This window comes from Triplophysa rosa, linkage group LG10 (genome assembly GCF_024868665.1).
Source record: "Triplophysa rosa linkage group LG10, Trosa_1v2, whole genome shotgun sequence".
Lineage (NCBI taxonomy): Eukaryota > Metazoa > Chordata > Actinopteri > Cypriniformes > Nemacheilidae > Triplophysa > Triplophysa rosa.
Window position 1 is genome coordinate 20,705,074 of NC_079899.1, and position 25,500 is coordinate 20,730,573.

The window sequence follows — 25,500 nt, forward strand, 5'->3', positions numbered from 1 at the left end:
GTGTTTTTTGGAAGGGAATAATTCGAAGCTCATTGTGTTTTCATACAGACAGAGGTTGGATTAAACGCATAAACCCGAGCCACTGATGAGTAATTGAGCGGAATGCGGCTCTTAGTGAAAGCAGACACCCGCTCTTGTTTTACCACGCTGCCACCCAGACAGTCCCGAGTGTAAAGTAAACAGAAAAATAGCACCAGATTCAGCCGCACAGAAGTACGAAATAAACCCTGAAACTCTCCGTGCGGCAAACCAAAACAGTATGGATGGAAAGTCTGAAAAGCGCTCTAATGTACACCAAATGCCATTCGGTTTCTCGTGGTGAGACGGGGGAGAAGGGGTTAACCCGTGAGTGTCTCGTGGGACGGTCGAACGATGCCAGCCCGTGATCCTCCGCTCCAGCCAGCGCTTTGATAGTGCTCTTTCTCTAAACTCCACAGACGAGAGCAATTACTGTAAGAGAAGCATGATTATAGGTCTGCCATATCCACGCAGGCCTGGCATTTTGCTGCTTTACATGCCGGAGGTTTCAAAGGAAGAAAGGCTGAGGACGGTATGAGGCAAGGACAAGAAAGGCGGAGGGGAAAAGAAAGAGAGAGACCCCTGGGAACAAATATCAATATTGCAAGATGCATTTCAGCTTAAAGTGGCTAGAGCCATCACTCTGGCAGGGTGGAATGTCTAGGGCCCTGCTCTGCGACCGTTAGCATGTGAAATTGGGTAGACTTAAAACCCCCTAAACAAGGGGATCAACACGCATTCGTCAAGCTGCGCTTCCCGCCAGCACACGGCAGCATGCGCAGAGCGCCTGAGTCCGCCCGAACGCGTTCCGCCACGCTTCCTACCTTCAGCGGTGACAAACAGCCCCTGCGTAAATTGTCACCGGGCTTTAATTTCACTCTTAACAGCTTTTTCCTCCACCTCTCCACACGATCCACAAACTTTGTATTATTCAACCACTGGCCCCTAATCCTCCCGAGCTAACAGAGGAAAAAATTAGCTTTTGTTAAGTGGTGATTTCTCCTGCTAAATGGCAACACCCTTCTGTGGGAAATGTTCCAGGCTTGAGAGACTGCTCGGATTTAAACCTTCGAGATGGACTAATTCCTTCAGACGTGCTGTGTCAAAACCCCAAGCGGCCCGAGAGAACTCGCGAACGCGAGGAGGAACCTGTGCTAACCTGGTAATCCCATCCTGTCCACTGCCTTCTACATCCGCCCCATTGTTCGCGCCGCCAATCCACTTTTGCCAAAGCGGCTTTGCGGGGAGGTATACTGGCGCTGGCATCCAGGCCCGCTTAGACCCAGCCCTAGGGGCTTACAATACGCTCTCGTCCCCGGCATCTCCCCCGCTTTACAAATTCAAATCTTCATGGAGACTAGTTCACAAAACAAACACTGTCAGTCCGATGGAGTCTCCGTAACGATATGCAAAAGGCAAGCGGTGCTCGGTTTTTTCCTGAATAGCACAACAAGCTTTCCAACCTGCGGGAGGAGGACCGAGCTAAACAAATAAAGATAAAATACTTCCGTATATGTATTTGAGAAGTGGCTTCAAGTCTAAAATCTTGAGAGGATTTAAAAGCTGTTGGTTACCTTGAATAATTCCGCACAAGCGGCGCGGGGAAAGTCTGTGTGCTTGTGTTTCGCAGAGCATCTCTATAAAAGAAAAGGAAAAAATAAATAAAACAAAGACCAGCGTGAGGGCGAAAGCCACCAGCGTGTGCAAGAGTCCTGCCAGCGCTCGCAATCCAAATTAGTGACAAGTTTATTCCCTGCCTGCGGTTGGGAGAGACTAAAATCACGCCATAGGACAGCCACAAAGTGGCAGAGGGACCGTTTGATGTCTTCATGTGGGATACAGTAACCTCTTAAAGCTTGTACGCAGTCCAGAGCACATAAGATTACACTCTCGCAATTACAGTAGGAGGGCATTGTTTACTTCTTTACAGATTGCTGTGAAAGCTGTCACTTTATTAAGATAAAACTGATAATAGGCTTTTAAAAGTTTGCTTTTATTCTTTATCCAACATCTGTGCTGTCTAAGAAAGACAATTTGAATATTAAGAGAGCTCACGTGTGATTTAAATATTTATAATGAAATCTGCCAATTTAATCTTTTAAAATGGGTAAAATGTGTTACATGATATCTTTAAACGCTTGATTCTTAACCAGCGTTCTGCAACATATACCATAAAAACTCATCGACTCATATTGAACCCAATGAGAAATCCAATAATGCTCTACTTTCCCATTTACTAATTTAAGAAAAAAAATCGAAAGAATCGAAAGAATCCCTCTCCTAAGCCATCCTCTATTGAGTGTACAGTAACACGAGCAGGAAGATTGACTGGGTCCGACTACTCTGCCCTTGAGGGTTTAAAGGTGTTTCGGCCATTATCACAACATTAATGTCACACGTGGCAGCATTTAGAAAGAGCCGGGCTCCAGGTATGCCAAAGCTGTCACACACACTGTGCATTACAGCATAGCGCTCATATGCTGACCGTCTGTTGGCGCGAAACACATCTCTTTGTTTTGGATCCAGCCCCAGAATCCTCATGCTGCTAAAAGTTGTGTTTAATTCTGTCGCTATATCAAAATGACAAGGAGACCACCAGTTTATAAAAAAGAAAAGAGCGCACACAAATACTCACTTCTCAGTTATGCTTGTGCTGCTAGTGAGGACACACACGCACACACACACAGGCTCCCTTGTGATGCCGTTGCCAAACCACAAGCAAAGGGCCAAAATTCCATAGGCAAATGCTTGAACCCAGCAGGGCTCTGACAAAAGCGAAAAAGAAAAATCAGTGGAAAGGTAACATTAGTTAAACGTGTACAAATTGATGTGCTTAAATAAAGGCGAAGCTCTGCGGATTGAATAAATGGAGCTCATTTCAAAGGTAAAATACTGGGTTATTAAAAAAAATAAAACACACACACAGAGAGAGAGAACTCCGCAAGTGAGACATTTAAAAACATTTTATCAGGTTTGCAATGAAAAAAGATCACATAAGCTGACGCTGAGTAAACCGAGGAGGAAACCGACTCGTAAAAATGGGCTTTAATTGCATTCTAGCAATAAGACTAGATTGAACCAATCAGGTGTGAGACTAAAAATGAGCAGGAGAAAATGAGGAGGAGGAGGAAAGAACGAGGAACAAGAAGATCTGGAAGAAAATGAAAATTAAGAAGGCAAACGATCCCTTTTTTCCGCTTGGCTAAAAACCATCCATTCTGACAACGTCCTCCATTCAAATGGTAAAGACGCAGAGGCGCTCTGATGCCAAGAATAGTTGTATCGTTTAGAAATAAATAGGCTAAACAATAGATTCGAAATGCCTGTCTGCAGTTGAAGGGCTGTTTTCTTCTGCTCGCTTTATGACGTTTCATTACATAAAATGCCGTTTAAACGACTGCTCTTTTTCTTACACCAATTACAGGAGATATCTGAGAACAGCGAGAGGGATGCAATAAAGAAGCCGCACAAAGACACAAAACACGCTATCTTCTCTTTCTCCCCGGTACATCCGCCGTCGTCTCCCCTTCCTTCTCCGCCTGACCCCCCCAAAACGCAAACACGCGCACACACAAAACCCCACATCCACAAGCACCACTGCCACCAATCACAGCCCTGACGCCAGGACATCAATTCTCGCAAGTCGCAGAAAATTACCATGCATGAATGCAAAAAAGCCTGATCAGGAGTAATTAACACGGCTTCATATGCAAATTTTATTAATGCAGAACTACAAAGTCATTATGCAAATGCAACTTTCGTCAGGCCTCTTGACAAATATTCAGAGCTCCAGCCAGAGAACAGGTTTTTCTCTCTCTCTCTCTCTCTCTCTCTCTCTCTCTCTCTCTCTCTCTCTCTCTCCCTCTCTCTCTCTCTCTCTCTCCACTTTTTCAAGGCAGAATGTACAAGTATGTTAAGTTATTTTGAACTTGGGCAAATCGCATCTTTTCATATTCTTATGGAAGTTTAAATCTTAGCAGTAAGGCGATGATGGCCAGGCATCCGCAATTAAAAAGCTGGCTCTTGGTAATGACTGTTTGGCTTTGGAGCGAGGTAATGAACCTGTAATTCTGGGGGAAGTGTGTGTCTGCGCGTGTGTGTGTGGCGGGGGGTTGCAAATATGAATATGCATGAGGCTCACTGGCTTTGATGATTAAAGAAAATTTTAATATTTAAATGAGCGCATGCAAAGTGATTAACTGAGAAAGGCAACGAGGCAAAAATCGGAGAAGGATTTCAAGATGCTAAGAACAACACGGATGCAGCTTTGGGTTTTTATGGTCTATTAATGTCTAAAACTGTTTTCTCCTTCTCTGCATCTCATTCCTTCTGGCTTTTCCTGTTCTTGCCGCTGCTGGACACAGCCCAAATACGAGGATTTGGAAAGCATTTCAAAAGCCAAGTAAAGGTAGCACCTTCCTGAATTTTGAAGTAGCGGATAAAACACGGAGGGGGAGAAATTAAAGTTTGCTTTACCAAAGCAAAGTGTCACACTGTGTCATAACTCGGGAAGGATGGGCCGCAAGCGTCAATTAACAGAGATGTTGCTAAAACCAGACGCTCAACTTTATTTACTTTATGGAAACGGAAAAAGATCTGGAGAGCTTGCTTATGTAAAACTGCATCAATTTGTAAATGTACAGCAACAGCCCTGCATGCTGTTAAAGTCAGTATTTACAGTTTCCCACATGCAGATAAACATACTATTAATGCATATTTAAACTCCCCAAAGTACACACCAATAAACACACACGATGGTGTCGAGAACTTAAGAGAGCTCATCTTAAGTGTTAAAAGGTTTATATTTGTGCATCGTCTGGTCATGAGTACATCTAGTCCTGTGAGCTTTCAAAGCATGACAAACAAGTTCCTCGCGTGTTTGGTTAGGCATCTTGAACTTCAATGGTACACTCGCAGCGTCATTAAATATGCATCAGGCCTGCGTCACACACTGGCATTTTATTTGAAAAGCATGCTTGGAAAAAAATAAGAAAGTTGACACATTTTAAGTAAGAATTTAAAGCTTAAATGTTAAACGGATAGAAAGTAAAAAGGCGAAAGTGGGTAATTACCCCTTCAAAATGGTCGCTTGGTCCTGCACTTCGGGCTTTATTGAAACAACAACAAGAAAAAAAGAAAACGCAAGAGTAATGTGCCTGAACCAGGCCATTAAATCAAACACACATCTACCGCCGAACACTGATTCAGGCATAGCCCCTGCACCAGTCTGTCTCCCTGCCAAGCCTTTGTGAATCTTAATTGAAAAAATGGCATGTGTGTCATATTATGGGAAACATGTTTTCGATATCTCTGCGCCCGTGTTGTGTCATTATTTATTGAAGGGGCCTCCCAGTGTATATGTTGATTCTGAGCGAGAGACGTGTACCCTCGATTGAGATGCTCTGCGCAGCGAGGGAGGATCCAAATATCTGTTTATTCTGGTCTGTACATGCACGCCTCCGCTGGGCAGAAAATAAGAAAATACATAATCTTTTGATGCAATCAAAAATCAGGCAGTTTGATAACAGTGTAAACCGTCTAATGGCCAGTGCGCGCTCTCTCTAATGCGCTCTGCAAATATTGAATTTAGACGTTACCTCTGAGAAATTATGAACCGTACATGCAAGACGGACTGGCTCGTGCTGGATCTCTATTAAGGGAAATTCTCGGAACTATGTGAACCTGGTTAATAAAGACACAGCCAACACCCTAAACTCTATATAAACGCTGCCATTCGAAACAAAGCACATCATGCACCTTTGCATAGCTGAAATACAAAGCTGGCAAACTTTGCTGGCACAACACCACTCCAAGTGAAACTCTGCCGAAACAAATCTTTCTGGGCAAAGCCTCAAAAATAGGTAGGAAGTTGAAGGCACGTAACAGGAACCGGCTGGCCGAGCTTAGTATCGCTGAAGCCAGAACTGGTTTCTACCTCCCGATGTACCTCCACGGTAGAGAAATATACCACAGCCACACGCTTGAGATATGATGGGCGCACTTGATGTTTCATCAATAAAACCTGAAGTACATTACAATTATATTACGTTCCCACAATAGAACTTATCTGTATGTGTGATTAATGAATTACAGCTCCGGAAATGAATCTGTGACTATAAAATACGTTGATATTGAGGGTGCTGTGCCCCAGAAATCAAACGATACGGCATGTGATGAATCGATTTGCATAACACACATACAAACGGCTCTTGAGAATGCGTTAATGGCAGGTGTGTGCTCAGAAGCGAAGGGGGGCGAGGGACAGGCACAAGGAGACGTGGAGTGATAGAGGAGTGTTTGAGGTAAATTTCTTTATAAATATAGCATGTCTCATGAAATATTCACCACGGCGATCTGGTGAGCCAAGGGTCAGAAATAACTCCCCGTCGCAGCACTTGTTAGACGTGTAAAGCAGTGCGAATGTGCTTGGATGGCACGAGGAGAGAGAGATGACGAGAGGGAGAGAGAGAGAGAGAGAAAGAAGCCATGAAAGGAACAGGAGCCCATCTCGCCAAACAACATACAGTGGGTACAACCTATGGTTCCTGTCGTGATAAAATGCGAGTTATCATCTTAGGTGATGCAGTCTGAGAGCTTTTAAATTCTGCACTAATGCAAAAGCCTGGTTATATTTTTAGTCTCTGTTTCGAATAGATCCACACATTTCTACACATTTCTGAGTCCGGTTGACGCATTGATTTAGAGCAGAGCTGAAATAACCAAAACAGCTCTGTAGGAAATGTTTACTTCCTATTTGTCACTTGTATTTGCGTACTGATATTTAAGCTAACCTCAAATGCAGTGCTGGTTTGGAATGGTACACAGCCACATCACCACACTCACAGACTGACAAGAGCTCGATTCCAACCAACACCAAACACTTGGAGAAATAAGGATCTATTTACACTCACTATTTACACTCGGTCTAATTCAGTTTCTTTACAAACTAAAAACACTATCCGTCACTGTTGGATGCCGTAGAACACAAACCGAGATTGACACCATTTTATTTTTATTTTCTTCTATACATTTTACAAGGTTAAAGTTTGTGCTGGTTATTAGATTTGTGCTATTTTTGCTAGTAAGAGCTAAGAATTCTTAAAAATATTTAAATGAAATTGTTATAGCTGAATTGCCAAAGCCGTTTAAAATGTATTTATTTTCAGACATTCACTTTTTTTTATCTTATTATTTTAATTGTTCGTGTCATTCTATGTATGTGAAAGTAGATTTCTACGTCTTCTGTAAAAACTTTGTAAACCCAGTTTTATAAGGTGCCTTAAAAATGACACACTCTCTCTCTCTCTCTCTCTCTCTCTCTCTCTCTCTGTCTCTCTCTCTCATATAATATTTTTTTTAATTTTTTTATTTCACCTTTATTTAACCAGGTAAGCTAGTTGAGAACAAGTTCTCATTTACAACTGCGACCTGGCCAAGATAAAGAAAAGCAGTGCGACACAAACAACAACACAGAGTTACACATGGAATAAACAAGCATACAATCAATAAAACAATAGAAGAGAAAAATATATAAAAATTATATAATATAATATAATATATAATAATTTGTCCCTGTCCTTCTAAAACCTCAGGTGTCCAAGTTTGCTGTTTTTCAAGGAATGGAAAAACACTGTACTTTTTAAATTATTAAATATTGTGTTGTCAAACATGACAAGCACTTCTTAATACTTTTTATTGGTTAGATATTTGCAAAACCTATTGACAAACATGAAGGGGGACTCATAATAATTGCAAATAATACAAATAACAAAATATGGAGAAGTTCAGAAGGACAGTAGCAATATATATATATATATATATATATACTGTATATATATAAAGATATACAGACAGACAGACAGACAGACAGACAGACAGACAGACAGACAGACAGACAGACAGATAGATAGATAGATAGATAGATAGATAGATAGATAGATAGATAGATAGATAGATAGATAGATAGATAGATAGATAGATAGATAGATAGATAGATAGAAAGAAAGATATAGATATACAGATATATTACAACAACATACTGTACGTGTTATATAATATATAGTGTGTGTGTGTGTGCGTGCGTGCGTGTGTGCATGTGTGTGTGTGTGTGTATATATATATATATTATAGTAAACCCTCCAAGAGATTCAAGTGTCTAAAAAATCAATTTAATATCGTTTGGTTATGGCATTCTCTTGTTGGAGGTTCATGAGATGGTGTATTATTCATATCACACATACATTATTCCTCTTTAATTAAAGCATCCACACAGCAACCGGCTTTAGTACAATGAAACTGCAAACACTCTGTGGTTCATAGCACCTCTATCTGAGATCAATCTATAATTAAATAACAAGTACCATTAAATGCCTGACCAGCTTCAGCAGGCTAAGCCATCTACATGCATTAAGCAGCAGTAAATGTCTTATTTATTTGTTTATTTATGCACTTATTTATTTATTTTGCATTTAGATTGCTTAGTGGTGCACAATGGCTACAGCTAGCCTTTTCAAGGCCCTGTTTTTTAGTACCACTAAACTGTTTTAAACTAGCTGTGCGACATAAGGGGGGCTCCGGTGACTCTGGCCCTCCGTATGCCCCCAGCAGAAGCTTCTGTTGCCTGAGGGTATGCAGAATGTCATATTTTATTTAATTAGGGCTATTAAATATAATTAAATTCCACTGAAACTTAAGGCGGTTAAGTGGCAATACAATGCCCGTGTCCTACTGATATTTATGTGGGAAATATTGAATTCAACCCTCAAGTGGTTCCTCTTCTATGGCTGCTACATATTGTCATAGATAACGCTGACTTTTTCATACTCACTAATAAAGAAAAAGCCACTGGGAGAATTATCGCTAAAAGCTATTTCTGTAATCAGAATGCTTTATCACGAGGACTTTTCCACTGATTATGCGTTTTCCAGATCAAAGACGCGACGTTTAGTTATCATTACGCCGTCTCCAGAGAACAGTTAGGTATGACTTAATGAAACTGCCGTTTGTGCATATTGTGTTAGTACTTTCAGTCAGCCAAAAACAAAGAATCACACAGATTATTTTCTTTTTCTTAAAGGGCCATAACGTGCCGCGAGATATGAGGCGTGATATTGGGCCGTTAGTTTTAGGAAGTGGGACCTGAGATGATGATTGGTGAATCACGCAGGAGGGGATGATGGGATGGAGGTTGACATGTGAGATTTGCGGTGGATTCTATGTAACTGCTGAAACAATGAATAGAAATGTACAAAAACATCACTTTTAATTGAATATCTATTTATTTATAAAATATTACCATTGCACCATACACTGTAAATAGCCTACTTTTGTAAATAAGCGGCAAAATAAAATCAGTTTAATTTGCATAGAAAAGACACGAGTTCAGGGTGAAACGAATGACTAATACAAATAACTTTGTAATGGCTACTGTGCATTCTCACACTCTCCCTCATTTCTCCACTTGAAGCTGGCAGATGGATATATTATAGGGGGAAATAAATTTGTGAAAAATGATCTGCGCTTTTCCAAGCAAGGGCGCCATTGCTTTTTTCGAGGCGGAGTGGCTGAGTGTTTTTTGCACGTCATTTTGTCTCACGTCGAGAACAAATGGAACAGGAAAGGTTTAGCATAAAAGAATACTTTAACCTGCTGGGAGGCAATTATGAATACAAGGCAGCCTGTGAGTGTTTAGCCGCGTGCACGGACTGACATTCAAGCGTCTTAATCACTTTCACAAGACGTTTCATCCGCCGTAACTACGTTCCTCTCTCGCTACTGCATCTCTCTCCTGCCCTGAATAAATGAAAGGTTTAAAATGTACTCTAACTCAATGTGATTCACAAAGGCAAATGTTTACCTCTTATTTTAATAGCCCGTTATTGAGATTATGAAGTTTAAATAAGATTAAAATGGTCTTTTTAACATTAAGTTTATAAGGCATGCGAGACAAAATAAAGAGATCATGCATTGTGTAATAAATAAATAGATGAACATATAAATCAATTTGTACTTCAAAATACAAAATATATTTTTCTAAAGAATCAAACTTATCATTCTGGATAACCAGCAATTTGTGTCGTCTAACAAAAAGCCCAAGAACAGTACAAAATGTAGGAGAAAAAGCACAGCACCACATATTGAAGCGAATCGTGTGGTTGACGAAACACACGCTTGTGACTCTCTCCAGTCAGTGCTTTATGACGAAGTGCATAGTTGAACGACTTGCGCGTAACACGGCGCGTACGCCTGCATCATATTTCACAACTGCCGCCAACACACTGTGAGCAGCCAGTCAGTCAGTCAGTCTCAGAGTCGCGTCTGCCCTACATCATGTGAGGTAGCGAGTAATTTTAGCGGCCTCATTATTTGAGACATTTAAATACGTGAGGCATTGTGGTGGCGCGGAATAAATTGTCTCCGATGCCGCGGGTAACTTTCACAAATAAGGATTGTGAGGCATTAAAAAACGACGTTATTAAAAAACCGAGGCAGTGTCATAAGCCTCTCCCCTGCGTTTCCCCCGGTAACTTTGTCCAACCTAGAATATTATTTTATGAGACCCATTTCCCATGATCCCTCAGGCGTCTTGTGAAGGACTTGACTGCGCTGTTTTGCAAGATAACTGTGAGAGTTCTCTCCCTACAGCTGGACTAAACTAAACTGCCTCTTTACCTCATTCAATAGGAAGCTCACTCTTTTAATCCTACTCTACTTCTCCCTCCCTCCCTCCCTCCCTCTCTCTCTCCCTCCCTCTCTCTCTCTCTCTCTCTGTTTTTTTTGTTGTTGTTGTTGAGTATTTGAATTTTAATGAGCTTTTCACCTTTTAAGCAGATGGCTCAGGCTGGATTTCTCCATGGAAGTGGGGTGAGATCTCTGTCACGTCTTGCACAATTTGTTTCAACTACCAGAGTCCTTCAGGGGGTTTTAGGATTTTCAGTCAGTAATGTGATGTTTCACTCTGTGCGGCGTAGGCTCCCCTAATGAAATCAGCTAAAGGAAAAACAATCTCTCTTGAGGCTCTGAGATGAACGGTATCACAATCACTACAGGACGCCCAGAGTCCTACCGCGGTAAATGAGTGTGTGTCTCCTTTTTGTCTAAAACTCTGCGGGCTGTGTGTGCGTGTTCCTCGCGTGTATGTGCGTCTGAATTAGAATCCGCACTGGTGTGCATTTTTACTTAGCGTCACTGATCGCACAGCTTTAAAAACTTTTCTTTGTGACACACCGGAGATAGTTTGACCTACCTGCCAGACCACTTTCTTGCTTAGGGCAAATTCCTTTTGGGGGCGTAAACAGTCTCTCGTCCTCTTCCTCTGGTGTCACCTGGATTCCAATTTCGACCGGTTCCACCACTTTCCTTAGCTCGGCGCGGGGCGGCGAGGGGCTGTTGCGGTCCGCCATCTTGTCGTAGCAGCCGTGGCCGGCCGTCAGCGACTGGCACTGTTTTTTCTTGTGCTCGATGAAGAGCAGGATGTCTCCCAACGGAAAGGTTAGTTGGCACTGGCCGCAGGTGAGGAGGTCGTGGTCACCCAGGCCGGGGGGCAGAGGCCCGGGCATGCTGGGATCCAGCAGCGGGTGAGGGTGAGAGTGGAGATCGTCCATGGCCAGTCCGGCATCCACATGTTCAGCTTCTGCTGTGAGAGAAATAAAGATGCACTTTGAGCTTGAAGACAAAACCAAATCAAAACTGACCTTATTAACTGACTCCTTCAAAATCTATAAAAAAATCTTCGATCTTTGAGAAAAATGTTATTAAAATGTAGCAACTTTTTCAACGCCCCCAAAACAACTTTCCTTTCTGCTGATGTAAAGAAGGCCTTGTGGGCGGAGCAAAATAATCGTAATCAATAACATCATATACTGTAAAAAATGATAAAGATGAATCAATAACAACATCTTTGTTCACACCCATGTAACGTGTACGTTTAATCTCTCCTTAATTTATTTTTTTCTAGATTTTTTTCAAGATTGCAATTGTATTAAAATGGTCAAAAAAAGTGCAAGAAATGTTCAAATTGTAGTTTAGGCATCATTTTAATTTGACTTCAAAGGCAGAAATTAAAATGTAAACATTTTTAAGGATTCACAGTGCTTCACAAGATCATGATTCGATCAATTTCCAGTAGAAATTCCCGTCCCTTTCGACATTATTTTCAGCTGAATATTTTGTTTTACTAAATATTGTGAAGTGAAACATATCCTGGTTTAAAAACGTATACTTTAAAAAGTCGCTTCGAATAAAAGCATCTGCTAAATGCAAGTATGTTCACTTGAAAAAACACCACTTCAAAAGTTAAATACATTGTAAGAGTCACTTGATCATAATTTGCATCTGTATCTGTATTTGTATAACTGTATCAGTTCCTCATATTTTATTGATGGCAGATCCATTAGTATACGTTCTTACTAACTGCCGAATAAACCTGCCTGAAACACATCAATGGAGAAAATTTAAATCAAACATAAATGGAGTGGAACGTGCGACATAATCACACATTTTGAAGCTGAGTTTAGCATTTTGGCATTTGGCAGCTTGTTAAAATAAAGGAAATGAATACTGGGGCCCATTTAACAGTTCACCTACGTCCCAAGACATTCACACTAAACTTTCAGAGCAAAGAATAAAGGCAGACGTCAACAGAATCATCCCAGTGGCCACACACAAGGCACCTCTCCCTTTTCGGCATGTTCTGTCCTGTACCCAGCCAACTTTTGATAAACATCCATACGTGAGGCCAAGACCCAACAGCAAGGCACTGTTATTAATATACAATACAGTACTTGTGAGGCTGAGAATGAGACAGCCAGACCTGAAAAAGAAAGACAGTGAGTGTGAAAGGAGAAAAAAAGAGAAAAGAGAAGAGGAGGGGGGCTAAGGGCTCAGTTTTGGCTGTGAGAGATATTTGCACAACCATGAGAGCAAGAGGCCCTGCATATCTTCTGGTTGATTCTGTCACCTAGATAAACAACGAGGAACGGCGGGCTCTGGAAACCGCAGCGTACACCGGTCAACCTCGGGCCTCCATTTTGAAATTTCATCCTCACCTTTCAGCACGCGGCCACAATCGGCCCTTTGTAGCCCGGTGCCAGGCGCGAGAGCAGTTATCAAAGACAGTAGAGGCCCTTGACAAAGCCCTCTCGGGACCCCCTGACAGACAGCTCTGTTGATGTTACATTTGACAGCTTATCCTTGAGCCATACTAATCATAAGATCTAGACAAACACCTCTCTGACTGCCACTTTACACTCCTCGACTTCCTGTCAGTGCTTTCATGCTGTCCCTGCTCAACACGCTGCATGATTTGGGTGAAAGCAAAAAAAGATGGAGTAAAAGAAACAACAAAAACACAATCGTAGCAACACTTAAAGCCACACAGCGAGCAGGTGTGGATTTTTGAAGCGCACATGAATCTGTTAAGGCAAAGACGAGAGGGATTCTCAAACTGTCAAACACTAAAGAACAAACATCAGCTGTTTTATCCGTGAAACAATCTGACAGCGTACATGGCAAATTAGCATCTAATTGATAAGTATGTTTTAATGTTTTTATTTCGAGAGGGCACGAATCACACGAGAACGCAATGTGTGGCAAACCGTGGAGACAGGAGACGGACGCGCACTGAGACAAAGAAGAAGGAAAGAAGCGCTCTGCTCGCACAGCGCAGGTAGCCCTGTTTACATCTCCCAGAGGAACCGCCTAATTTTCAATGATAAATTACGAGCAGCCTGCGCATCCATCTGCAATTTGTCCGCGGTCCAAATTATGAATGCGGACAGATTTGTAATGTCAAGTCCAGAACGCGAGATGAAACGAAAACACCAAACCCTGTTATCTGTTTCAGAGGATGCATTCGATATGTTTGATGGCCATCCTGTTAATCGATACATGCAAATAATATGCGATTCAAATTGATTATAATGAAGGAAATGACTAAAGATGACTAAGGTACTTCCACACCCCCTGCTCCCCAAACACAAACTGAGGCCCCCACTTATATATAGCAGGGGAGAAAAAGACCCCTCTGGGTAAAATTAGGCCATCTGTGCATTAAATTAGTCTACAGTTCATCTATGTAAATAAACAGCGAAAGACTTGCACGCTTAGAGGCTGTGAACATCCTAATATACTTCATATGCAACTAATAAACTGAAATGTAACTGTGCCCTTGACTACCTACTATAGCACAAACTTGTCTATTTTTAATTACAAATAAGATTTATGTTTATTAATTTCAAATTGTGTACATTTTTCATTGACATAGCATTTTAACAAAACAATGAAAGCATTACATTTATAATGTGAACTTATGCAGCGGGGGGCAAAAGTCTGAGACTGCAAATGAAAATGTCTCTACGGTATTTTTTTTTATTTAATACAATTTTTTGCATTACAATTTATTTCAAGTCAAATTTGAGTCTAAATAAAAAAGATCAATTTCTGAATTTCTTAGCATTTATATATTTTTCCTTTTTGCTTTAATGACAGCAGCATTTGAGCTGGCATGGACTCCACAAGTTCATGCAAAACCTGATGATCCATGTTATCCCAGCGTGATATGAGAATACTGCAGAATCTTAAATATTCCTACGTCATTTTACATATTTAAAAAAAAACATAAAATATAAAAAATCATTTTAATGTGGACGTTTGGACCCCACTGTAAGTACATTTTTCTGTAATTGGGGGAGGCTTAGTGCAACTGTTTAACATACATCAAATACATCCGCACCTGTGAGCACATGCACAAAAGCTTGTGCATCTGAACCAATAAATTGAAATGGCTTGCAGGCATGAGCAATAGGTGTGCATGTGTGTCGGTTTGTGTGTCTATGTGTGTCACGCATTTGTGCATCCTGGGAAGCTGCAACAGCGGAGGTGCGCACACACACACACACACACACACACACACACCCCACCACAGGAAGAGGTAAATTTCTATTATTTACAAGTTTACAAGACAACAAAGACCTGTGCACTTTTTTAAACATTAACATGTAAGCAGGTTATATTTTATATGATAAAAAAGGCATAAGCCGTTATAAGATCTCAGATTGTGTAATGAAAGGCAAAAGTGAGACCGTAGCCTCTCAGTACGGTGGGAGAGAATTTGAGGTATGCTGGTGGAAAGCGTTAGTTTAATGTGTCATAGGTCTGGCACAGAACTGAATCAAAGTGACAGCAGAAGAAAAAAAACTGAGTAAAGAACGAACGCAGCTGAAATTCTCTCTCTCCATCCACATCATTTGCTCAGACTGTGCCAACCACAGGAAACACGCTGCTTGCAAGCAATGCCGCTAGTACGCACTTCAAAAGAAGGGACCCCCGTATGCACACACACACACACACACATATACACACACCAGGTGTTGTAATCATGTAAACACACGTGACGTTCACAGACTTGCCCTTAAAGTCCGAATGAATCCAAAGGTCAGTCAAACACTTAAAAAGAGAATTTCATCGCCTTCGTATATTGTGTAACCATTCTGATGGCCATATAAGAAAATGAACTATGCAGGCCTGATCCAACGGTGTGTGTTTCCTGCTGTAGGCAAACAGGTGAGAGTGTGCCATTCCTCACAGTCACACACACACTCTCATCCACCAGCGATAACAATGCTGTCACCAAGGTAACATTACAGCTCATGATTTTCTCTGATCCCTCAACAAATACTCCATATAATTCTATCAGGGCCACCGAAATGTCAAACGTTATTTGTCTTTATCAAGCACTCTCTGGCAGCCGGAGAGCACGATAGTGAGAAGGACAGTTGAAGTAAGAAAGCCTTACAAAAAACATATATTGCTATAAAAAGATTATATAAAGTGAAATCGTAAATTTGCATGACAGGCATAATCATTTTTCTGACATTTAAAAAGATAAAAATAGTCATTTTTCATGCAGCGCCTTGCTTATTGACATCCTGTAATTAGCTACAATCCAATGACACTAAAATATAAACAGCCTCTTGTGATATTCTCATTTACCTAAAATGCCTATATGATTCAGAATGCACACTAATAGGATTTCAGTAAAACATCAAATCAAGACAAGGCTTTTAAAAATGAAAGCGCCGCAATTCATGTTTATAAACCGTCTAGGGCTTTTTTTCTATTCCCTCCTGGATTTACGCACCATTGTTAAGGGGCCCGTCTGACTCATACTTACTGAATCTTTTTGTTTGCGAGTGGAACAAAATTGCTGTTGACAGGTATTTGGCTGATCACGGTACAGCCTGGGTTTCCCTCCTAAAACACAAAGGTCTGCGTGTTACGTAACGTAACTTTCATCCTGCGTGTGCGTTCACGGTAACAAACACGACTCGCAAACCAATGTTAATGCTCTGCGTTACTTGGCTTCCTTCTGCATATTGATATAAGAAAGACAGGGTTTTTTTAGACATAGCTACAGTTAAGGCCTAATTAGACAACGCACACACCATTTAACGGATTTCATATTGTTTTTACTGGGTCCATAAATTTTCCTATTTAAATCTTGAAAGACTTTTTAATGCTGTCCAGATATAAAGATTTTCCCCGGGCCAATTAAAGTCATTCACTGGGTGCACGTAGGGAGAGCGCGCTGAAAATGAAAGCCAGAGAAAGGCCCTAATCAAACAATAAAAGCTCCGCTTTACTGTTTGTGCATCATTTTGCTCTGTTTCCCATCAGGCCGAGCTGCACGAGAGCAGAGACGGTGGGTGGGGGCTTAGCTATTTGCGCTGCTACCTACACAAACCTGACCACACCAACCCACAAACTCCAACTCTGAAATACCCCACCACGTGTAACACAACCCACCCCGAGCAGCATAACAGGGATGCAGGCCTCAGTGTTTGTGAATGAATGTTTGTGAGGGGAAACTGTGACAGTAGGACAGGCTGGATTTTGTGTGAGCGCTTCACTCAGACGGCATGCAAACAAACAAACAAACAGGTCGGCGAGAAGGTAGCAAGCTGGCGGAAGACGTCTTTTCGATCATTGCATGTCTGCCGTGCGTGCAAAGGGAGCGCGTGACACATGCGCGTGTACACGTGTTCACACGCAGCAGCAGGAATTTATCAGGAATTAATTAGGCTGCCATTAATCTGTAACCTACAGTCAAGCGCACCAGCGCTCAAAGAGAAGCCGCAAACCTCCACCTAACGTTTGACAAGCTAGGCCACTAGTTTCTCCTGTTTTCTCATGCTTTCAAGTCTTCTCTGACGACCATACCTCTCTGTGTTTGGTTTGATCAATCTGTCCATTTATTCTTTTTTAGAACCTAAAACAAACTTCCACATGGGACACAAATGGTTTTTTAGTCTCGCTCTGATTTTGGAGTTTCTTAGCCTTAAGGCTTTCTAAAACCATGAAGAGAAAGACAACGACTCGTCCGGGATATTCAGTTGCAGCGTGGGTCTTGCAGAACGTTTCCTTGCAGATGCAAAGCGCCTCGGCGAGGTTTTAAAACACGAGCAAATGAGAGCAGAGCGCTGTGCGTGTGCAAATGAAGCTGTTAACAAGAGGAGATCAGGGATCATCGCGGCACGCCGCAGCGGCGGAATCTTAAACGCGTGATCCTCGGACACTGCGGCTCGTTGTTTAATTAAAAAAGGGAAGAATACAGAAAACGAGTCGTCTTGCAGGTAAAAAGAGATTAACATGATGATGTCCACCGGGAGCCTGTCTAAGCATCGCTGCCACTCATCTGGGAGATAATACCTAATGTTTTCACAAGGAAGGAGGAATTATGGTTACCTTGAATGACTACGTATCACCTGAATCTCTTTTTCTGGTTCTGCAAAGCTTTGCTTTCTAATGAAATACATTCAGAACAAAGACAGTACGTATATCACAGTCGCAGAAACACAGATGAGCGCGTTGGCTCTTAGGCACGGATCTGCGCAGAAGCTCAGGAACCGGAGCCGGTCAGAACTCAGCCAGCTGTGCGACGTCAAACATCCAAGCCACCATTAAGGGCCGCTGTGTCTCATAAATCAAGCTTGCATTGATATGCCCACTTTTGATTCCGCTGCCTTGATGCATTTCTACTGACAGACAGGCATACGTATACACGTCTCTACATTTCATCAGAGGGAGGCAACGTGCTCTCTCGCTCACCGCGCAAACAAAAGGCACCTGAAACGAAAGGAAGAGAGAATATGCAAGCGTATTAATCAAATGTGCCAGCCAGACATTTTGCCCATTGTTATGGGAGAAGCGTAGAGGCTACCAATTTTTTATATCACGGACTCAAATTTATTTATTTAGATGGCAAGAACAATAGGTCCTCAGTCAGAGGGGCCCGCAAGATCCCGAGCCACTTCATCATTCACTTTTTTTATCCAAACGATGACGTTCAACCTATTTGTTTTAATGTCTATTTAAAGCCACACCTATCAGATTCCGAAATCTAAACGAGCACCGAAAAGCAATTTAGCTCAGATTATGAAAAATTAAATAATTACTTAAGTGCAAAAGAAAAAAAAGAGTGATATCCAGGCAGAAAGAATGACAGGCCGAGCGTGTTGTAAGACCAGCTGCTGCTGAGAGGCGTTGACAGTTTGCTTTTGAGCACGTGTGTTAATGGCAATATCGCATCAAACATCTATGCAGAGTCGTCAGAAGCCGCAGCCCCGTGGTTCACTCGACTTACACATTTAAACACATTTAGGAAATATGTTTTTACACGATTTCAGCCTCCCTCCCCCTCTGGCAGACTAAGAGCTCCCCCTAGCAGGTCGAGACCAGCACACTCGCTGCAAAGCAAGGTGGCCCATTTCTGCAGCAGACTAAAATGAAATTAAAAACAAAGACACTTCATAATCTGAACTGTAAAGGAAGGCATTCAAATGGGAGATTTTTTTAGGACCTGTTTACTAAGGTTAAAATCAAGTGCCATTTTTAAAGGCTGAATAAATCTTAATAAATAATAAATACAAATATATATTTCTCACATACGTTTGTGAATTACAGTGTAAGGCATAGCATTTAGAGTTAAGAATAAATAAATAAAAAATGTATAAAAACATTTATCACCTTTGAATACTTTGGATTTCAGTCTTTGTATTAATGTGCAGCATGTGTCTGCATACAAATATTATCAACATTTTGGTCCTTATTTTGTTTGTATATTTGAACATGTCACCGTCTTTAAAATGTATTGATATTATAATAACTGATACCAGATTTTAAGACATAAAAGTCTTAAAAATGTATGTCCATAAACATTCAAAGCAAAGCTCAGATAAAGACAGTTTCCTGTGCAGGCAGATCTAATGTAAGACATGCATCTCAAGCAATAGCTGATCATTGACGGTATAACTTTGTAATTCTGACGCTCAGCGAGGGAAATCTACCTCCTCGCTCTCTTCTAATTTCTTCCATTTGAGGATGACATCTGTTACCTCACATTTAGATTTATTTTACTGCGCTACACCTCGATAAAGACACTGTGCACTGACATGAAAAATTGAACAGGTGTCAAAATCCAATTTAAATTTGTGACGACAACGCTTGTGCAATAATTCACTCCCATAAGCGTAAACGTTTAAAAATTACATTTAACAACAAAGGCTTGTGAATGTTTGAGAAAACACAGCTAGGTGTGTGTTTGTTTGATGTTTTTTTTTCAACAAGTCAATTCTTACTAAAAAATACTATACGTGACGAAACGCTGTCTATAAGTTTGTGACAGATCTTGCAAATCCGACGCAAATAATCAAAACGTGCAAAACTGGTTGCGTTTCACACGCTGGCCCTGGGTTTATAGAATATTTGAGTGCCATAATGTAGCACACAACCACAGGCTGCTAAACCATTAAACTACTGATGTACATCACAGCAAAGTTTGCAGACCGCTCACGCCGAGAAAACATAAATTACCATGTGGACACAAACTCCAGACACTCTCTCTCTCTCTCTCTTCAACACTTGAGCGGACAAAAATTGCCTCTCACTAACTCAAGGCTAATCCTGCTAAGACAGAGTGGTTAACAAAAGCTAAATACCACAGAAGACATGCTGACGAGCAGACATTCACACACACACTTATTTACAGCTGTGAATATATCCTTAAAAAATACAGACTACATTTTTAACCTTGACATGTCAGGCAATATTTAAAGAATACATTATTAGAGAAAAACAAATATACCCAGCAATCATTCACATCTCCATACAAATTTTCCAGCTCTACAAGTAGCCGTTTTAAATAATCAGCCACGAATCAAAGAATAAGCCGCCACAATATTTTCTAGCTTGCAAAACCCGCACAAGCGCATGCCAGTGGGGAGGCATTTTCATAAAGTACCTACTACAAACAAAAACACCAGTCACATCAAAATCGTTGCCACAGACTCGTACACATCAGCATGTGATGTGAATTCTGAACTACACGGAAGAGCGCAGGCCAGAGTTTCGATGACTATCAGCTAACACCTGGCCTACTTGCCCCCTGCATAAAAACCACCATGACCTGATACGTTTAAGGAGCTACTGTGAAGCTTATTTATTCATTCATTGGTGATGAACGCCCATCAATCTCTTGTTTCTGAGGAGAAAGTTGACCGCCCTCCTACTCTGCATGTTAAAAAAAATACAAAAGCTTGATGTCTACACTGGCGTCTGCTTTACTCTGTGCACGTCTGCATTTGTGTCCGTTTGTAAGTGTGTGTGAGCGCGTGTGTGTGTGAGAGAGAGAGAGAGAGAGAGAGAGAGAGCGAGCGAGAGAGAGAGAGAGAGAGAGAGAGAGAAAGAGGGAATGTGAGAAAGAGCACACAGGCAAAGTTCCTTGGTGTAACTGGAGCATTCTGAAATTTAAAGCCCAAATTAATAACCACAGCCATTGTAAATGCAATGACTGATGGGATATGTGATAACTATAGAGACACAATTCCAAAAGACACTTAGCGAAAAAGGGCCATTTTCCACCAAACCAGCACGATTGTTTTACGTGCACGCTGCACAAATGGCACAAAAAGCAGACACAATCTGTTTGCAAACGATATGTGAACATTCTGGTCAACTTTGCACAATTAAACATGAAACAAAATCTAAATTATTGTTAATCACAATCTCACACGCGGCTACAAGGGCCATGCATACGCCCTGGCAAATCTAGCCATGGCGATTCCAGATAATGTGCATCAAGCTTTAAATATCATCTCATTCCTTCATAAATCAGGGGCATAAGCCATATTTATAAATTTAAGATTTAAATCAAACTCACAACGCACAGACATGATAAATGTTTACACCACAACCGTGCACATGTGCGCATATACAGTAAAGCATTAAGCCATTAGTGAAAGAATGATGTGTGTTAGTAAATTCAAAGCATACATGGTCTTAACCCTGCAACACAAAACAGATTTGGGTGGCATTACATCACTATTTCTGTTATGAATTATGTGGATTGGATATGTAGACTACACTTAAACACAGGAGAATATGAAACAAAACCGGGAAACATTTCATTGTCTTTCAGTTCTTTGTCTTTCATTTTCACTGACCAGACTCAATCTAGGAAAAAAGCATGCATATTTAAATTAGTCAATGGACCTGTGAATATATATTTTACAGGTTGCCTCTAGCAATGCAAATCTCACAAGGGAAAATCCACAAATGAATTTATCAAGTAACAGAACATAATGTCATTGTTTCTCGATAACTTCTGTTGTGAAAGGTCTATGTGGCAGAACTACCCCACGTTACATACGCTTCAGTCACAACCTTGACTCGGGGGCAAAGTTGAGCGTAAGAAACATCACATCCCTATGCCTGCCTTTGTTTCTCTATACACCCTTTTGCAAGCATGTATTTCTTCCACAAAAGTAAAAGCATTGCATGAATCAAAGTGAGTTAGAACTTAATTCTGAAAGTTTTAATTCGTTATTTGTTTGAAGTAAGTAAACTTGACATTTGCATAATAAAATAAACTGCTTTAGCTTGACATTATAATTTTGTTTTAATAATTTTCTTTGCTTAAGTGCCTATTTCTAAATTTCCCAGTGCACATTTAAGACTTTAAAGCATAAATGTTGCACAATTCTAATTACCCTAAACTAGTTTAAGAAAAACAACACACAGTAAGACATTTGCAACCGTGCAGTGTGTGCACAGCTAAACTCAAACCCTCAACCGTTCCTGTGTTTGGTGGTTACAGGTAGCTGTTCACCTTAAGAACTACTATAGACATGTTCTTGTAAAAAGTGAAGAGGACTTTGATTTTAAATTAAGCAGGAGAGATAATGTAAGGTTGGATTACAAACAGGCCTACAACTAAATCCACGTCACTTTAAATAGAGAAATTTAAATCTTATTTTATTATTCTTTTATCCAGCAATAAATTATTATAGAGAGCATATATTTTCTAATATGACATTATATTTATATTATGCAAGAGGAAACAAAAGACACCATAATCACTGTCTTTTTTTGAAAATTAGCTTCAAAATTAGCTATATTGTAATTATATATTTATCTTAATATGTACAGCATTTGTATATTCTTCCTTAAAACACAACTTAAACAAAAGCATCAACATTTAAAAACAATCTGTTTTTAATGCAAATGAAAGTTTTCGAGCAGATCTCATGGCCTGCTCACAATTCTTACATTAATTCAAACTGTCTGATATTAAAATTAAATAACATGACTTTTATAATACAAACTAAGACAGTAATGTGCTCTACTTAACAATTTATTAAATGTAATTTTATTCAAGTCCGTTTAAAGTCCAACTAAGTCTACACTGCATATAAGCGATGCTTAAAGTGAAACTACTAAAATTCTTTAAATAATATACATAAACAATGCATACATCTAACTGAACTATTCTAGTTTATTGTGTATTGCGATTGAAGTAGCCTAATAATGGTTTAATTGTTTTTAATAGGATAAGTCCATCACTAAGAGCAAATAAACTCACACACAGTTCTGTGCTGTCAATAAGACGAACGTAGCTTATAAATCCCGACTTTATAACTTCATAAACACAAATAATTATAACAAACGAGTGACTTACGTGTTACAATTTCTCTTTGCGACAAATGCTGAGGGTTTCCCTGCTTGCGACGGGACATTGCCCTGGCATTTACACTGGCATCGCCCGGAGACCAGCACAAGGAATAGTCGGCTCGCTTCTTCTTTCCTCCGTGTCCGTGACGTGGGCTTTTTCCCTGCTCTCTAACTAACTTTTCCCGGGACTTCCAAAGAACTGCCACAGCTCCGGGCCGTGGATATACAGTAGACAGACGTCCCTTGGCTGTGAGAAAAGAGAAGTCTTTGCGCTCCGGAGCTCCAGATGACCAGAGACGCGCAGACGCTCAGTATCTCACCGACACACACACATGCGCTTCTGTCGTGTGATAGTGCGATCAGTCCGAGGGCAAAAATATCCTTGAAGTTTCACGCCTTTGAGTGACAGTTGTGAAGAAACAACCGTAACTGTCTCTTGGACCTCTTGAGGTAAATCAAAATGCGATGCGCGGTGCGTTTGGATAGGTTGGACACTAAAGTGGCTGTGTCTTCGTCAAGTCAGCGAGGAATGGATTTGTCATAGGCAATTGTTTTTTAAGTTGAAATAATAATTTAAAAAAAGAAAAAACTACTTGTCAAATTGGATGAAATGAATCCAAATTCTCCTCGAGTTGACACTTGAGTGCGCAAAGCGCCGGACAGTTCTTCTCTCCAGGGCACTATCGCATGCGATGCCCGGTTACTTCTTACTCCCTCCAACTCTTTGCACTTGCTCCCCCTATTCGGCTTTGCGGACTGGAGACCAGGGATGTGGACTTGCCACCTCCTCTCCAGATGAATGAAGACCTGCTAGGTTTTTTTTTCCTTTTTCTGCCTCTGTGAAGATGGCGGAGTCCTGCTTCTCCGGGAGCTCTCTGTCGCTCTGTGGCGAGGGCTGCCTCCGTACAATGGGATAAAATTCAAGTTCAAGTGCGGACGTGACGTTAAGTCTACAGTGGGAAAGAAAAATTGGAGACTGCAAGAGCACTGGGGGCGACTAGTGGTGGCTTTTCACAACTATCGGATCACCAGAACAGCGGTGGAGAGCGTGGACATCGCGAGCCGCTGTCTTACACACACACACACGCACGCACGCACGCACACACACACACACACACACATACAAACACACGGCGCTCAATAGACCGACTGCTTGACTGTATTCGCAGCAGCGCAAATAAAATGTGATATCGCATGCGCTACAGCATTTACACTTAAGAATAAGAAAGTTTGTTTTAAACAAAGCCGCACCTCGTTTTAAGGAAAGATAATCAGCGTGTCACCGTGTATGGAATTTTGATTTCTATGCACGTAAACCAAAAAATACATGTGACATTTATGGATATGCATTGACAAAAATGTTAATATTTGAAAAATCTCAAATGATTTGATGGAGAACCTTAAAGAATGGACGAGTGCACAAAGAATACACCTGCTGTTTAGGCAACCTCATAAGCTATAAATTACACGAGACGAGACAGGCGTTGATACGCATTACATTTCTTTTTAATGCGTTTCACGTGTTAGACTTAATTGAATAATACTTTTGAACAGAGAAAATACTTAAAGCAGAGGAATATATATATTTTTAGAGTGTTCTGTGTAAATTACCTCATCAACATTTTTTCTTTTGGTAGGAAATCTAATGAAGATTTTAATGAATTGAAAATACAGTATGACATTAGGAATGTCGTTTGATTTTACATTTTCTCTTGTCATTTTGTAATTAATTACATGGTGTCAAAACTGTTGCATCTGCATAATACTGCAGGAAGCGACTGACATTTTGAAAACAGGGAGGAGTGTTATATATTGAGCAAATAGTTGCATGATTTGAATTTACTGGTTGAAATACGTGTAGTGTTTTTTATTTTGCCACAGTTTCTGTTTAACATTCAGTTAACAACACTGATATGAAAATTGATCATGTGTCTTTAGATTTGTAGGCCAATGCATTTTTGTACATCGAAAAGTTGCGTAAACGTTCGTATATAGCCTACTGGCGGTGTGAATTTCTCCCCCGGATTGTATTGAAATCAGTTTTTTCAAATGTATGACGAATATGTTCCGCTGTGATGTCAGTACAAAATACATAGCCATTATTTATGCACTTTGGGTAGTATATTTACAAATGCGCGAAGGGCAAGGCGTGACCTGTACGGTTTATGCTAAGGTCTGTCCTGACTCCTGACCCTTGTTGAAGAGTTTAGAGTTAAACTAAAACGTTCTTGTAGGTGTCATGTAATCTGATCGTTTGTTCAAAATCACATTTTGATTCAAATTTTTAACTCTCACACTTTGGTGTTCATGCGGATTTCATGAGCACTGCGTTATACTAATGAACTACACGCAATTATTGTATATAATAATTGTATATGCAATTATTTTCTAATTATAACTGCTTGTAATTACACAATTACACAATCTTATTGTTATTGCTATAGCACTTAATTATGGTAACATAAAATATGTGAACAT

At 40.6% G+C, this 25,500-nt stretch overlaps 1 protein-coding gene across 3 annotated transcripts in view; it reads right to left on the minus strand.

The window, feature by feature from the left end:
* Positions 1-24,497, minus strand: part of bcl11ba (BCL11 transcription factor B a) — a 49,117-nt gene extending 24,620 nt beyond the window's left edge. The window contains exons 1-2 of one of the 3 annotated variants that reach the window (XM_057343385.1): positions 23,030-24,497; positions 11,260-11,653 (exon numbers count right to left, since the gene is read on the minus strand). In XM_057343385.1, the coding sequence (XP_057199368.1) occupies positions 11,260-11,653; positions 23,030-23,087 (452 nt within the window). In that variant the 5' untranslated portion in view covers positions 23,088-24,497. The remainder of the gene's footprint in view (positions 1-11,259; positions 11,654-23,029) is intronic. The other 2 variants (XM_057343387.1, XM_057343386.1) reach the window with 2 other exon arrangements.
* Between the last annotated feature and the right edge of the window lie 1,003 nt (positions 24,498-25,500).